A 15,289-nucleotide genomic window follows, 5' to 3' on the forward strand; every position below is an offset into this window, starting at 1 on the left:
AAAAAGTTTTGTGGGGGTAGAAAGAGGGAGCAGTAATCTCTGCCAAGTTTCTCCACCAGGAAGTTTCCTCAGGAAACCTGGGAGTAGTTTGTGAGATAGCAGAGGGGTCCCCCATGATCCCTGACTTTATTAAATGGAGGATATGTTTATAGATAAAGCCTTGTGATCCTTAATGAACCACTCATCACAGTTCCATTTCTATCTAAACTTTTCTGAACCAGTTTTATCTTTTTAGCCTGTTCTGCCTCAGGGGATAATGAGTCCCTACATGCCACTCACACACTCACTATATTACAGCCCCAACAGTCTGAAAATTATTTCTTTTAAGCTTTGAGAACTTTGCCTTAGTTCTCATGTTCTGGGATGTATCTGATCCCCAAGTGCTGTGTACTTTTCAAATCTATACCTGTTGGAGGGGATGAAGTGTGGATTAAACAAGTAACCAGAGTTGGTTATTGAGGAAATGTTTCCTTGGAGGAGCTCTATTTGAGGGAAGCATGTGCACTGAGAGTTTGTTTACAATGTACCTGTTATCTCCCACCTCCCTCCCCCAGTCACCCCTATACACTTAAGACATTCTCCTTACTTACTCCTCTGCCCCTTTTTTTCTGCCCTGTGTGTTTGTACAGGGGGAGCAGTACCATCAGGCTTGGAGGAGAACCTGTGTAAGATCTGCATGGACTCACCCATTGACTGTGTTCTTCTGGAGTGTGGCCACATGGTAACCTGTACCAAGTGTGGCAAGCGCATGAATGAATGTCCCATCTGCCGGCAGTATGTAATCCGAGCTGTGCATGTCTTCCGGTCCTGAGAGCTTGCATCGGTTTCTTCAGTGCCTTACAGGGAAATAGCCTGGGGTGTCTGGGCTCAGGGTTGGCCAGCTTGCAGAGGAGCAAGCTAGTAGAAATATTGCAGGGTTCCCAAAACCAGGTCAAGCAAGATGCCATGTCACCCCTGAGCATGCCTGTCTTCCCAGGGGTGTACCTCTTGGCTGGCAAAGCCCAAGGCCAGTGGGAACTTGTATAAATCACATGGGTATGTTCTTGGTTCAGTGATCTTGGAGTGATGATGGTAACTGATGAACAGAGAACTTTCCAGAACTTGGGTCCTGTCTTCCTCCCTGAACCTAGACAGTTTCACCCCTCCTCCTGTACCCAACCCATCCCCACCCCATATGGGAGATGCTTGCCCATGTGTTTCATCAATCAGAAGTCCTCCTCCCCAGCACATTCGGATTTAAATTTCTGGTCTCTCCAGCTTTCTGTGCTTTAACTATCTTTGCTAAAGTCTCTTGCTACATTGCCTAAATCCATTTGTTTCTTTGGACCAAAAATGTTAGTTTACCAGACCGATAGTGGTCCTTAGGACAGATTTTAGACCAGTAAACTTATCTTTGGTGAGAAATGAAATACAAATGCTATAGAAAAATTTCAAAGTTGTTAAAAGCCACTTCCTTAAATGCTGGGATTGGAAGCTGTTGGTCTCCTGACCTGACTCTGGGAGCAAACAAAACATCAGGCTCCCAAACTGCTGGGAAATTCGTTTCTGTCTGCAAGGGATAGTGCGTGCATAATCCCTGCTGCTGCTTCTCTTGGGACCTGATTTGCACCATCCTTAGTTTATGCGGAAAGGGGAAGCAATGGGTGGAGGCAGTGGCCTTCTCCTTAATTTTGGCTTGGCTTCTGATCCTTTTCCCAACTAGAAGTCTTAAGCCACTTTACTCTGAAAATGAAATCCCTCCCTTATCCATGGTAGTTTTAAATTTGGTTTCATTGAAGAAATAGATTTAGGCAAAGAGCCTGTGCTTTTCTCTGGCCAGACTGCTGTTGAAGTTCCTGGAGAGCAAATGTTAAGACAGAGCACTTAAGAGCTTTCAGGAGGTACTGAATGAGACTGGATTCTGTTGTGAGCCGACAGTTCAAGTCTTTATTTCCCAGGTTGGTGGGGAGTGAGGAGACCCTACTTTCATTCCCTTTCCTAGCCTACTGATTTTTGGGGGCAGGTCAGGGAGAAAGCTTTTTTTTTTTTTTTTTTGAGTCTCACTCTGTTGCCCAGGCTGGAGTGCAGTGGTGCAGTCTTGGCTTACAGCAACCTCCACCTCCCAGGTTCAAGCTATTCTCCTGCCTTAGCCTCCAGAGTAGCTGGGATTATAGGCACCCACCACCACACCAGGCTAATTTTTGTATTTTTAGTAGAGACGGGGTTTCACCATGTTCACCAGGCTGGTCTTGAACTCTTGACCTTATGATCTGCCCGCCTCAGCTTCCCAAAGTGCTGGGATTACAGGCGTGAGCCACCACACCCAGCAGGAGAAAGCATTTTCTAGGCTCTTTAGGAAGGACCATGCAATGAGTAGGTGATGTATTTGAGCCCTCACAGTCTTTACACCCCTAGAGGAGCTGGAGGACTTAAGAGTTTGCTGCAGAAGCGTGGCCAAGCACAAAACACATGATCAGGAAAGCAGAGTGTTTTCCCATTACCAATGGATGAACTATGCAAACCCTAAACGCCTTGGCAGACAACTCCCACCCCTTACCCCTCCCATGCAGCTGAAAAATCTGAGACTAGAACCAATCATGACTCTGGATGGCAGAGGGAAACCTCTAAAGGGACTTATTACATTGGTACAGACATATTTATGCTTTCCTCCATCACCAACCACTAAACCCCTTTGGAGGAATGAAATAACTGCATAAAATAGTTGTCAACTGAACACTGGGCCACTTACCTCAACGTTATACAAAGTCCTGGATGATTTGATTCTGAACCACAGCCTTTGCAGGAGTTGGGGGAATCAGATTTGCTCATGAAGACATCCCTTTCCACTTTTGTCATGGGCAGTAAATACTATAGTTTACAATGCCTACCAATTAGCAAAGGATCATTCATTCAGCTACTCAGTTCCTCTGTAAAACAGGTCTATGTATGTGCAATTCAGCTAAGATCTAGCAGTAACTTAAGGGCAGAAGCTGGCTCTCTACTTACAACCTGTTTCTCTGCTGAAGCCTTACCTCCTCTTCAGTTTCCCTCCTAGACACAAATCGAAAATAATTAATATACTGACAGCTGGTTAGTAACCTCAGTAAGAATTAAAACTGAGGTTGTTTACTCATTTTGCCTTTAAATCTTTTATCCCCTTTTGGTGAAGGTTTCCCTTTAGGAAAAAAGGTGTCAAACAACCCTGATTTTTTTTTTTTTTGCATCATTTTTATTACACCAAATAAAAGTTGGGAGTTCCAAGATCCCATTCCAGTTAATATTTAACCAAGGTCTAAAATTTGATTTTTTAAAAATCTTTGAATCCTCCCTTCTGCCCCTCATGGATCCTTGGTTTTAATGATATGGAAACGTCTAATTCTTAGAATTATTCCGTAGCTTTTGCTGATTACTCTGAGATTTCAGTTAAGACTTGTTTCAAAAGACAGATAGCTGACTGGTTCATAATACATTGGAATAGTTGGATCCAAACTAATAAGAATAAGCTGTACAGGAACTAGTGCTCAATACACATTGTATAAATTTGTGGAAATTTCTTGGATGTGAATTGTTACTTCAAGTGGCTTTTATTAAGATTTTCTCAGACTTACTTGGAGGTTAAAGCAAACCCAAATGTGTATTATTTTGTTACAGAGCTCTGCTTTATAATTTTGTAATAAAGTTTCAATACAGACACCTGTCCTGTCTGGTGCGAGGATGTTAGAGGTTGATAGGACTGACAAAAGAGCCTGACAGTGGTTCATGCTATAATTTCGACACTTTAGGAGGCCAAGGTGGGAAGACTGCTTGAGCTCAGGAGTTTGAGACCAACCTGGGCAATGTAGTGAGACTTTGTCTCTACTTAAAAAAACAAACAAGGGCCGGGTGCGGTGGCTCACGCCTGTAATCCCAGCACTTTGGGAGGCTGAGGCGGGCAGATCACGAGGTCAGGAGATCGAGACCACCCTGGCTAACACGGTGAAACCCCGTCTCTACTAAAAATACAAAAAATTAGCCAGGCGTGGTGGCGGGTGCCTGTAGTCCCAGCTACTCGGGAGGCTGAGGCAGGAGAATGGTGTGAACCCGGGAGGCGGAGCTTGCAGTGAGCCAAGATTGCACCACTGCAGTCCGGCCTGGGCGAAAGAGCGAGACTCCGTCTCAAAAAACAAAACAAAAAAAAACACAAACAAAAAACCCAAAAAAACCAAAAAATTAGCCGTGCATGGTGGTGCATGTGGGTAGTCCCAACTACTTGGAAGGCTGAGGTGGGAGGATCACTTGAGCCAGGAGATTGAAGCTGCAGTGAGCTCTGATCGCCACCGCACTCCAGCCAGGGTGACAGAGTGAGACCCTGTATTTAAAAAAAAAAAAAAAATTGACAAAATAACTGATAAACCACAAGCTAATCCTGGGATGTGCACATGGCCTGGGATTAGCCTGTGGTTGGGCCAAGTGACCTTGGTCAAGATGCTCAGTGTTGTTGTAACTAACTAACTTGCTCAAGACCACAAATGTAATATGTGGAAGAGGCCATGGAACAGCCTAGAAGAGAATGAGAGCTGGGTAGGAAAAGGATGAATCCCAAGACCAATTGGGTTGAAGCACCAAGTGAGTTCAGATATTTACACTGATCTAGAAGAGATGGGCCTTAAAGAACTGAAATCTGAGGACAGTTAGTATGCCCAGTTAGGTCTTCAGGTTACCCTGGGAGATACATGGTACCTTTTGGATACAGCTGTAGTACAGCTGGACTATGGCTCAGAAAATGTTGGCCCAGGCTGGGCGCCATGGCTCACGCCTGTAATCCCAGCACTTTGGGAGGCTGAGGTGCGTGGATGACTCGAGGCCAGGAGTTTGAGACCAGTCTGGACAACATGGCGAAACGTGGTCTCTACTAAAAATACAAAAACTTAGCTGCGAGTGATGGTATGTGCCTGTTTGTTAAGTCTCAGCCACTTGGGAGACTGAGGCATGAGAATTGCTTGTGAACCCGGGAAGCAGAGGTTGCAGTGAGCTGAGATTGCACCACTGCACTCCAGCCTGAATGACAGAGCAAGAGTCTGTTTAAAAAAAAAAAAAAAGGTTGGCCCAGCCTCGTGACAGACTGCTGTGTGTGCGCAGGCTTGTACAAACCTCCCTGACCAGGCGCCCAAGGAGCAGGGAAAAGACTACTGAGAATGCAGCCCCTGGGAGAACAAGATTATGTGTCCATCTGCTGTGACTGAGAAGAGAAAGGAATCTTGCCAAAAGGGCATAAAGGATCGAGGATGAGCCACAACACTTTGCTCACATTGCCCTAGGGAGCTGACCTGTTCAGCACCCAGTGATGACCTCTGCTTGATGCCAGCCAGCAGCATGTAGAGGTTCAGAAGAGGGAGGCCTCCAGCATTCTGCTGGAGAGATTTATGATGATGATGTTGAGGGCTGCATTGAAATACATGAAAGAAATACATGAAAGGATACAAAATAGTATATACAGTCAGATCTCAGCAGCAAAGACTGGAAGAAAATACATAAAAAACCACTGACATTGAAATGGCAATAACACACACTAAGGCAGAGAAGGGACAAGATGATCACCTGCAGCCAGCAGAGGCCCTTTCCTGTGAGTGTGCACTCTGGGTGTAAGCAACCAGTAAGGGCAAGTGGGGCTGGGTCCAGGTTGGAGAGGACAGTGCCTTTGGCAGGATCCTGAGGAGACAGCCTTGTTCTGCTGCCCTGTCCAGTTGTTTGTTTGGCCTGAGGCTGAAGAGAGAAATGGAAATCTATGTAGGCCAGTACTCAAAGGAGGAGCCGCTTTTTGTCTCCATAGAGGATGGAATAAAAAGTATCTTATTCCTAATACTGAAGCAAGGCTGAATGGTGCCTATTCAGAAACACCAAATGTCCTGGGCTAGAGTCAGGAAAGTAAACCCCTCCCCCGTGCTGTCCCTACTCCCCCAACATACACATTTTAAACAGTAGGTGGAAGCCAAAGTCAATCAGATCAAAGTTGGGGGGGGGGGGGTGGCCAGGGGGCGCAGTGGTCCTTGATCTTATAGGTCCAGAGCCTGTTAATTTGTTCATAAGGTGAGAACTGACCCTCAAGAGCTGGAAGGATTGGGACATGGCAGCCAGTTTACAACCATATGGTGTCCTGATGAGCCTGCACTCAGAGTGGAGTGTTAGCTGGAACATGCACACCTGCAACTGAGGGTTCTAAAGTCATAGGTTAGGCCCTTCTCCCGGGTAGGGTCTGGACATGCACACCAGCAGTGACGTTCCCAACTCTAGATAACTATGTGCTAGGCTCTGGGCTAAGTGCTTTACATAATGTTGCTCAGGACAACAGGACAACCCTATGATTTAGGTGCAATGGCTATTCCCATTCTACTTGGAGGGATTGAGGCTTAGATGTTAACGTAACTTGCCTAAGGTTAGAGCCATTAAGTTTCAGGAGTCTGATCTGAACTCCGTCTACACCTGCACTGTCCAGTGTGGTAGTCACTAGTGACATGTGACCATTTGAAGTTGAATTAAAATAAGAACTTCAGTTCCTTAGTTGTGCCAGCTTCATTTCAATTGCTCAGCAGCTGTCTGTGGCTAGTTTGGTTGGATACTACAGATTTATGGATATTTCCACTGCTGCAAAAAGTTCTATTGACTAGCACTTGTCTACACTAAATTGTCTGTCTTCCTTTTGTTCTTCAAATAAATCAGCCTCAGGTAGCACAGGAGCTGTTCTTTGTAAGCAGGTTGTATGGATCTGTTCTCAGGTGTGGATTTTTATTTTTATTTTTTTCCCTGCAGATATGGAGTATATTTTCTTTAAGAAAATAAAAACTAAGAAGAAAATGCCACTCAACATTGTTGGTATTATCAATAGGTCAGCAGGAAAAAAAAAAATACTGTGATAAACTTGTCTCTCTGATACCAAGAAGAAATTCTAGTCCGAGCTTCAATATGCTTCCTGTTTTTTTCGCTAGGTATTTCTTTTACTGCTGCTCTTCATTCTTTCCCACATTTCATATTGGAGGATTGGTACAGCCTTTAGAACTTCATTGACAGGAGCAAATCCAGTATCCACTGATTTCTTCTTAAAGGCACTCTAACCCATCAGATAGCCCGGCAGTTTCATTCACATGAATACTCCAGCCATGAAAAAACTCAGTAGGACACAGACGAATCCAATGAATAGAAGAAAAAAAATCGATTGAGTTTTGGGATATTTGGTGCATTCGACTGGTCCAGCATTATGAAACCTAAACCTCCCATTGTAAACAGGAAGCTGGATGCAAGTCCTTCCATAATATACTGTCCATTTACTTTGTAGGCCAAGAAAGCTACTGGCCTCTGATGCCCACGTTCATCAGCCAATACTTGGGGGTTCAACAATATCATATAATTATTCCTCCAGTCATGAGGAAGTAAGACACCACCACCAGAGCATACACAGTCATGGCTGATGGCATGTGCAGCCAGGGTGGCTTCTTCAACTTCTGGTTGGAACACTTGAGCACTAAAAATGGGATATGGTACAAAGTCTCCATGTTGGTGGCAACAAGGGCTGTTCTTGGCCTCAAGCCCCATGTGGATTTTTATTCTTAAAGAACAGTCCTGTTTCCAGGTTTTGGGGATGCAGATCTTCCTGGAGCCCTCTATCTCTCCAGAGGAGTGGCCCAAATAACCTCCCCTTTCTTCATAAAGGCCCCATTTTCCTACCTGACCCTAGTCCCCTCCCTTTAAACTGGGGATCCTCACCCTGTAATAGGAGAACACAGAGAAGAAAGTCAAAAAATTCATTTTGTTTTCTTTCACATGAGGGTTTGTTCCTGGCAAAGCGTGTCAGGCTGAATACAAGTTCTGCTAAACAGAAGCATTTCCGAGGGCAGTCCTTTAAATACAACTTTAAAATGAGCCTGGAAGTACAAAGGAACAGGCAAGGATGGGAGAGAAGGCTTTGTGGACAGAGCTGCCATAGCCCAGCCTTTACTCCTTAATCTGTAGGGAAATTACTGGGGGTGTAGGTGGGGAAAGGATAAAGATAACTGCAAGATATTTTATTTATAAAAAGGGTAACTAAGCTGCTTTTCAAAGAAAACAAAAAGATGGCAAACCCAGCACCCAGCTCTGAAAGATCTATTTAAACCAGCAAGACAAACTGACTTCAGCTGTGGCACCCACAGCAACTAATTCCTGGTCCAGAAGAGACAGTGGAGAACTGGTGGGTTTGGGAGAAGCAAGCCCATTCCCCCTATACTGTGTCTATCTGCCTCCAGCCTGAGTCCAGTCCAGTAGTATGGTAAAGGAGAGTATGGCCTGAGGGAGAGGGAAGACAGCAAACCTAGCAGGGAGCTACCAGTCTCCGTTTCCGGATACATGCCCAAATCCACTCTGGGGAGACCTGCTGAGCCGCAGGGTTCTTGTCCCTGCTACCCAGCACGTGCGTGGCTGAAGTCATATCAAATTCCTGTACCAGGTCCCCGTCGAATGCCACAAAGTAGCGTCTGAGACGGCTGAAGTCTGGTGTGGAGGGTGGCAAGTAAAGCCGCACCCCAGTGAAGATGTCCAGCAATACCTGCAAATGCAGAGGGGTCAGGGTGGGGTCAGACCTACACTGGGTACGGTGGGGTCAGACCTACACTGGGTACAGATGGGTCTTCACCCAGATGAGCACGGGACAGAATGAGGGAGCCTAGAGTTAGGACACAAGCAGAGAAGTTTACTGGAATACCATGCATCAATACCCCCACCCTTCCAGTCACTCCAAATTATACAGGACTGACACGCCCCTCCATCCCTGCCTAGGGGAAAAGGAGAGTGGACAGGCCTCGACATCTGGGACCTGGAGATGGGAAGAGTACATGTGTATAAGAGCCACCCAGTCATGGTGGGCAGGTGGAGCTGGCTCTGACTCAGTGCCCCCAGACTCAGTGATGTCCCCTGAGACCAAGCAGTCTACTCTGTACAACCTGCTAGACTGAGGGGTCAGGAGTCCTGCTTACTACTCTCAATGGGTTCAAGGACTTCAGGCTGGGAAGAGAGAGGGGAAAGGTTTCTACAGGTCTGTTGGGGACCGAGTTCAGGCCTTGAGCTGTGAGACTTCTATGCTTACTCCTGGATGGCGGTGGGGAGCGTGGGGGCGCAATGACATGGGTGTCAATCATATGTTTACTTCTCTATCTGTCCTTTGAGCCATCAGCTCCCCCAGAGTTGAGCCAGTACTAAACCTAGTTCTTGGCATCAGAAAGTGCTCAAAAGAGGCCGGGTGTGGTGGCTCAGGCCTGTAATCCCAGCACTTTGGGAGGCCAAGGCAGGTGGATCACTTGAGGTCAGGACTTTGGGACCAGCCTGACCAACATGGTGAAATCCCGTCTCTACTAAAAATACAAAAATTAGCCGGGCATGGTGGCACATGCCTATACTCCCAGCTACTCGGGAGGCTGAAGCCGGAGAATCGCTTGAACCTGGGAGGCGGAGGTTGCAGTGAGCGGAGGTTGCAGTGCGCTGTGATTGCACCACTTCACTCCAGCCTAGGCAACAGAGTGAGACTTATCTCAAAAAAAAAAAAAAAAAAAATTGCTCAGGAGATGTTGCCAAACCCAAGACTGACAAGAAAATGTAACAGGGAAAAGGCTCCTCAGGTGGGAGGAGAGTCACCAAGCCAGTGCCCTCTCCCCGACTCACTGCTTGCTGGACCTGCTTCCACCCTGACCACAAACTCAATGCTGCATTCCCACACCCAGACTGGGCTTTCCCCTTTAATGTAAATTTTGACTTGGGGCCAGCAGCTGAGTGAGTCCCTGCAGTCTCTCCTGGCTAGGCCGGGCTGTTCTATCTCCTGCCTGCTGGCACAGTTCTTCCTCTCTGCTCACTGGCTGGCCGCCTCTGCAAGGCAACAAGAGGACATAGGGTGAGCAGCAGCATTGCTGACCCTGCCCACGACAGAGAAGTGGCTGCAGGCAGGGAAGAGGTTTAGCCGATGTTCCCCAAACACCTTTGCTCATCCTCTTTCAAACTTCTTGTACAGAAGGTTGGGAACACAACCTGGGCTAAACTGGCCCACGTGGTGTGTTGCTGTTTTTACCCTCACCTTTGTTTGGCACAGCGTCTCATCAGCAGCTTTCCGCTTCTCCCCTACTTTCACTGGAGAAGACTTTGTGGCCAGCTTCTCCCCCACCTTCATAGCGGAAGGCTTTGCAGTCTGCATGTTGCCTGCAGGACAGAGAGGAAGCTGGGTGTGGTGGTGCACACCTATAGTCCCAGCTACTCGGGAGGATCAATTCAACTCAGGAGTTCGAGGCTGCAGTGAGCTATGGTCGTGCCACTGCACTCCAGACAGAGTGAGACCCTGTCTCTAAAAAACATACGATACAAAAGAACTAAGAGGGTAGGGATTGCTGATAATGCTCCCTGAAGTCAGGGGCAGTAATGGGAAGGACCAGGGGCTTTCTCCGCTATGAGCATAGGTGAGAGGGGAGTGAAGAGTTATCAGCTAAGCCCTTTACTCAAAGGTAGCTTATTCCATAGTCAGACTGGCTGTCCCCAGGGTACTGCTCCATTCAGGTTTGCTGAGCAGATACAGGGTGCCCAGCAGAAGGGTCTCTGGCCCATGGCTGGACACACACCAGGAATGTAGTCTGTGTCCACTGCAGTGGACATAGATAATCATGAGATCTCAGGGCTGGAATGTGAGACTGGGTCCCTGCCCTTGGATCTCTGCCCCTCACACCGCCCTCTTCACCATACCAGCCCCCTCCCTATCCTTACCATCTTTGCTGTTGGAGTTACTCAGCTTCCCTTCTGCTTTCTTGGTACTGGCTGAGGGCTTGCTGGGGGCCTTGCGGGACACAGCAGACCCTGAGGGACCCTTATTCTCTTCACTGCTACCCCCTGTAGTGGAGCTCCCCTCATCTCCAGCCACTACAGTGAAGTCTGCCTTCTCCTTGGACAACTGGTACAGTTCCTGAGGCGGGGAGGGACAATGTCAGAGGGTTTCATTGCCTTCCCAGTCTGGCCTCAGAGGTGGTGTGTGTGGTGTATTTTAGGCGCATATGGGAACAAAGATGTGAGAAAGATAAAGAGCAAGGAAAAGGAGTTGGCTCCCTTGGCACCATTCCAAAGTATGGCCCTATAGCCTGAGTAATCAGGGTACAAATCATTGTTCTCTGTACAGCAAAGCAGGCTTTGCTGGGGCAACAGGAGCAAACTCTTATTCCCCAGACTAAAGGCTGCTCAGTGGGGCCTTGCAAATGCAAGGTTCTCTACTCAGAGATGGAGGGAGAAGGAGGTCTAGTGCTGTGCCCCTGGCCCAGCAGCAGTTTGTCTCCCTCTCTAATTGCCCTCCTTGCTCTGCCTCAGGAGAATGGGGGAAAGGAGAAGACAGAGGACATGTGAATGGTCTAGATGCCCAAGGCTCCAAGGCCTGGACAGTGGGGTGGAGAATACATATACAGCCTAAGAGCTGCTGCTACCTTGAGTTGGGGAAGGTTAGTGGCAGATTTCCAGTCCTTATCATCTCGGATTCGGGTGCAGCGAGGGAATCGGATGGAGATCCCGTCAGCTGTATGAGCCTCCGATTTGGAGAATTCAGCCCCTGTGATCTCCCACACGGCAGCTTTCTGTCAGGAGTAAGCCAGCAGGTCATCACTGGTTAAGAAGATAGTATCAGTGGCCGGGCGTGGTGGCTCACGCCTGTAATCCCAGCACTTTGGAAGGCTGAGGTGGGCAGATTACTTGAGGTCAGGAGTTTGAGACCAGCCTGGCCAACATGACGCAACCCCGTCTCTACAAAAAATAACAAAAATTAGCCAGGCATGGTGGTGCGCGCCTGTAGTCCCAGCTACTCAGAAGGCTGAGGTATGAGAATCGCTTGAACCCGGGAGGCAGAGGTTGCAGTGAGCTGAGATCATGCCACTGCTCTCCAGAACGAGACTGTCTCAAAAAAAGGGAGAAGCAAGTATTGGCCAGGCGCAGTGGCTTGCGTCTGTAATCCCAGCACCTTGGGAGGCCAAGGCAGGTGGATCACCTGAGGTCAGGAGTTTGAGACCAGCCTGGCCAACATGGTAAAACCCTATCTCTACTAAAAATGGAAAAATTAGCTGGGGGTGGTGGCACCCCTGTAATCCCAGCTACTTGGGAGACTGAGGTGAGAGAACTGCTTGAACCCAGGAGGCAGAGGCTGCAGTGAGATGAGATCTTGCCACTGCACTCCAGCCTGGACAACAGAGTGAGACCCTGTCTCAAAAAAAAAAAAAAAAAAAAAGTGCTAGAAGCAATACAGAACAATTAAAACCAAAAAGGCGGCTGGGTGCAGTGGCTCACGCCTGTAATCCCAGCACCCTGGGAGGCTGAGGCGGGCAGGTCACCTGAGGTCAAGAGTTCAAGACCAGCCTGACCAACATGGAGAAACCACATCTCTACTAAAAATACAAAATTAGCTGGCCACGGTGGCACATGCCTGTAATCCCAGCTACCTGGGAGGCTGAAGCAGGAGAATCACTTGAACCCGGGAGGCGGAGGTTGTGGTGAGCTGAGATCGCGCTGTTGCACTCCAGCCTGGGCAACAAGAGTGAAACTCCGTCTCAAAAACAAAACAAAACAAAAACCAAAAAAGCTTTGGCTAACAGCTGGGAAACTTGGGTCCTAGTTCTGCTGCTGCTGCTGCTGAATAACCTTAGGGAAGTCCTGTTTGTTCTCTAGATCTCTTTCTTGGTCGGTACAAGAAGGGATTGGGCCAGATTACTTCTAGAACACACCCTTTGTGCTGAGGGGATAGGTACTCTCTTCTTCTCTCTTTTTTTAAAGCAATTGTATTGCAGAAAGAATTCTATTCAAAATTCCTTAGAGTTGTCTGGTTGTCCCTGTGCCTATCACTCAGCTGGAAATCCAGACCCCTATCCCTCGGTGGACTTTCAGCGAGGTGAGATGGATTCTCTATGGCACTAGAGAACCTGCAAGCTAATTCTATGAGCTGGAGGGCCCCCAAGCCACTGGGTTGATACCTTTGGGTCTGGGACGATGAAGTCAGGATAGTAGATCTTGTTGACCTTCAACCAGCTGGGTATTTTGCTGGGGTCCTAGAGGAGAAAAGATGCTATTTTGGGCTGTTCCCAACCTGGAACAAGGCTTAAATCCCTTCTCTTGGTAATGAGATTATAAGAAGCCACTTAAACAGCTGATGTTTGAGCCATGTGATCCTCCCAGCCCAGAGTGGGTATGACCTAGAGGCATGCAAGCCATTTTCCACAAGAAGGCATTCAGAGATTTTAAGGCCTAATCCTGCTCCCCTGAGCAAGCTGCAACCCTTCTTTCTGGGGAGACAGAAATACCTGTAGTCCCCAAAGCACAGCCTCTGTCTCAGTGATGGCGGCCAGTCCAGAGGCCATGGCCAACCAGGTCCCTTCCTCACCTTGCTGATCTTCACCATGTCTAGTTCCTTCTGCAGGCGGGCAAGCGTGGCATCATCATGGCCTCCTGCACACTTGGTGACTGTGCACCACTTCTGGCTGCCAGGGTCGTAGCAGCCCATGAGGAAGATTGACATCATGCCGCCTGGGAGGGGAGTGTGAGATGAGTGTGGGTTGGAGGAGCCATCTCTGCCAGTCCCAAGAGCCCAGGGCCAGGGAGAGGACCTGGGTCCTGGCCGTCAAGGGCCAGAGTTTACCTCTTGGAGCTACCTCTTACTAACTGTGTAATTTTAACCTTTATAAGCCCCAATTTCCTCTTCTGTAAATGAGGGATAATCACACCCAACCTGTTGGGCTCTGGGGCATTGAACTGTGTTGGACACATGATAGATTGCTTAAAAGTATTAGTTCCTCAGACTCCAGCTTCCTTTCCAGTCAGGAAAGAGATTTTCCCTGAGGAGAAAGCTGTCAGGCCCTGACAAAATAATTGGTGGTAAGCGTCCTTCTGCTAGGCTAGCATAGGGTACTCTATTCTGACTTCTCCCTAACCGAGTAAGCAGCTCTGCCTGAGGTGACTCAGGCCAGCTTGGGGCCCTAGATCCTAGGACTTCGGAAGTCATAACTGGCCATGCTGGCAGATCAAGCCAGTAACAAGGCCAGCCTGTACCTCAAGCGGTACCTTCTAAAACAGTACCACCCCAGGGGGCAGAGGCCACCCTGACCTTTGCTCCCTTGCCCATAGAAGGCTCCAAGGACCACCAGGTCAGCTGTGTCGGCCATGGCCCCCTCGTTCAAATAGTCTTTCTTCACTTTCAGCCAGTGCCGCTTCCCAGGCTCATATGTACCCTGAAGGGAAGCAAAAGAGAGACCACAGAATAGAAAGGCAACTCCATGAGGATGGGTTCACCCCTTCACTGCTACACACCAGATCTAGCCCAGTGCCCCTCCCTCAGGGTAAGAGCCCTCAGGCTCCAGGCACTATAGGAGACACACAAACCAGTCCTCCAGATCCAGGACACAACTGCCCACACTTCCCCAGCAGCCACCCCAACCACTGCAGGCTGCCACCGCCATCTCCTGGTCAGGGCTGGAAAGGCTCAGGGGAGAGGGCTGCGAGTGAGTCGACAGGAGAAGCCAAGCGGGGCCACTTTACCTTCACATCCTTCAGCACCAGCCCCTCCAATCCCTCCTGGATCACCCGGGTTATCATGTCAGCCAAGTCCAAAGCTTTCTGAGGGACAAGAGAGATGCTGAAGTTGGTGTGAGAGTGGAGAAGGTGGTGAGTGAGAGGGGGTTGTTCCTTTTCACACACTAGTTAAGTGCCCACTGGAAACACCCTTACTTGAAATATAAGGGACAAAGGGTTAGAAAGCAGGTTGCTTCTCATCCCAAACAGAGGGCTGCTGTGGCTTTGAAACACAGGAGGCTTACCTAGGAAGGATTTCCATGCCCTACCCTTCTGGGTGAAGACTAGCAGGCAACATATACAATAGTCAAAGGCCAACATTATCAGGAGGCTCCATAAGACATTAAGATTTATTCTTCCAGTCGCAGTTGACCCAAGGAGTTCTCTGCCCTGCTTTCAAACTTCTAGGACACTGCCTAGCATAGGGTCTTCACTTACTGTGACTCGCTTCATTTCTGAGAACATGATCCGGTTTGGAATTTCAACCATGTTGTCATGAAGAAACTTCCGCCGCTCACACAGAGGTCTGAGGAGAACAGGAGAGCTGAGGTTAGGCCGGGATCCTCCCTCCCTTATTAGGAATTCTGAGGAAGGAAGAGCCACAATGATAAAACTGCTACTTCAAGAAAGGGTTTGCCATGGATCAAAGACCTCATGTGTAACAGTTCTGCTGTCAAGGGCTACAAGGGCTCCATCGTGACCGAAGATGGAAAATTGTGAGCTGTGGCATAGAGCCAGT

The 15,289-nt window shown here is 48.3% G+C and overlaps 2 protein-coding genes and 1 pseudogene across 12 annotated transcripts in view; 1 reads left to right on the top strand and 2 right to left on the bottom strand.

Annotated features, from left to right (window-relative positions):
• Positions 1-3,670, top strand: part of RFFL (ring finger and FYVE like domain containing E3 ubiquitin protein ligase) — an 80,226-nt gene extending 76,556 nt beyond the window's left edge. For all 4 annotated transcript variants that reach the window (XM_063598685.1, XM_055101163.2, XM_034942099.3 and 1 more), the window contains exon 6: positions 630-3,670. In XM_063598685.1, coding sequence (XP_063454755.1) covers positions 630-811 — 182 coding nt within the window. In that variant the 3' untranslated portion in view covers positions 812-3,670. The remainder of the gene's footprint in view (positions 1-629) is intronic.
• LOC106633972 (oligosaccharyltransferase complex subunit OSTC-like) lies at positions 3,186-7,505 on the bottom strand (annotated as a pseudogene).
• LIG3 (DNA ligase 3) overlaps positions 3,186-15,289 on the bottom strand; it is a 31,254-nt gene continuing 19,150 nt past the window's right edge. For 4 of the 8 annotated variants that reach the window (XM_034942090.3, XM_055101157.2, XM_055101156.2 and 1 more), the window contains 9 exons: positions 14,989-15,076; positions 14,518-14,595; positions 14,087-14,210; positions 13,367-13,509; positions 12,960-13,034; positions 11,430-11,576; positions 10,726-10,921; positions 10,049-10,170; positions 3,186-9,843 (listed from right to left, as the gene is read on the bottom strand). In XM_034942090.3, the coding sequence (XP_034797981.2) occupies positions 9,790-9,843; positions 10,049-10,170; positions 10,726-10,921; positions 11,430-11,576; positions 12,960-13,034; positions 13,367-13,509; positions 14,087-14,210; positions 14,518-14,595; positions 14,989-15,076 (1,027 nt within the window). In that variant the 3' untranslated portion in view covers positions 3,186-9,789. The remainder of the gene's footprint in view (positions 9,844-10,048; positions 10,171-10,725; positions 10,922-11,429; positions 11,577-12,959; positions 13,035-13,366; positions 13,510-14,086; positions 14,211-14,517; positions 14,596-14,988; positions 15,077-15,289) is intronic. The other 4 variants (XM_034942088.3, XM_034942092.3, XM_034942091.3 and 1 more) reach the window with 1 other exon arrangement.

The sequence above is a fragment of the Pan paniscus genome, chromosome 19 (assembly GCF_029289425.2).
Source record: "Pan paniscus chromosome 19, NHGRI_mPanPan1-v2.0_pri, whole genome shotgun sequence".
Classification (NCBI taxonomy): Eukaryota; Metazoa; Chordata; class Mammalia; order Primates; family Hominidae; genus Pan; species Pan paniscus.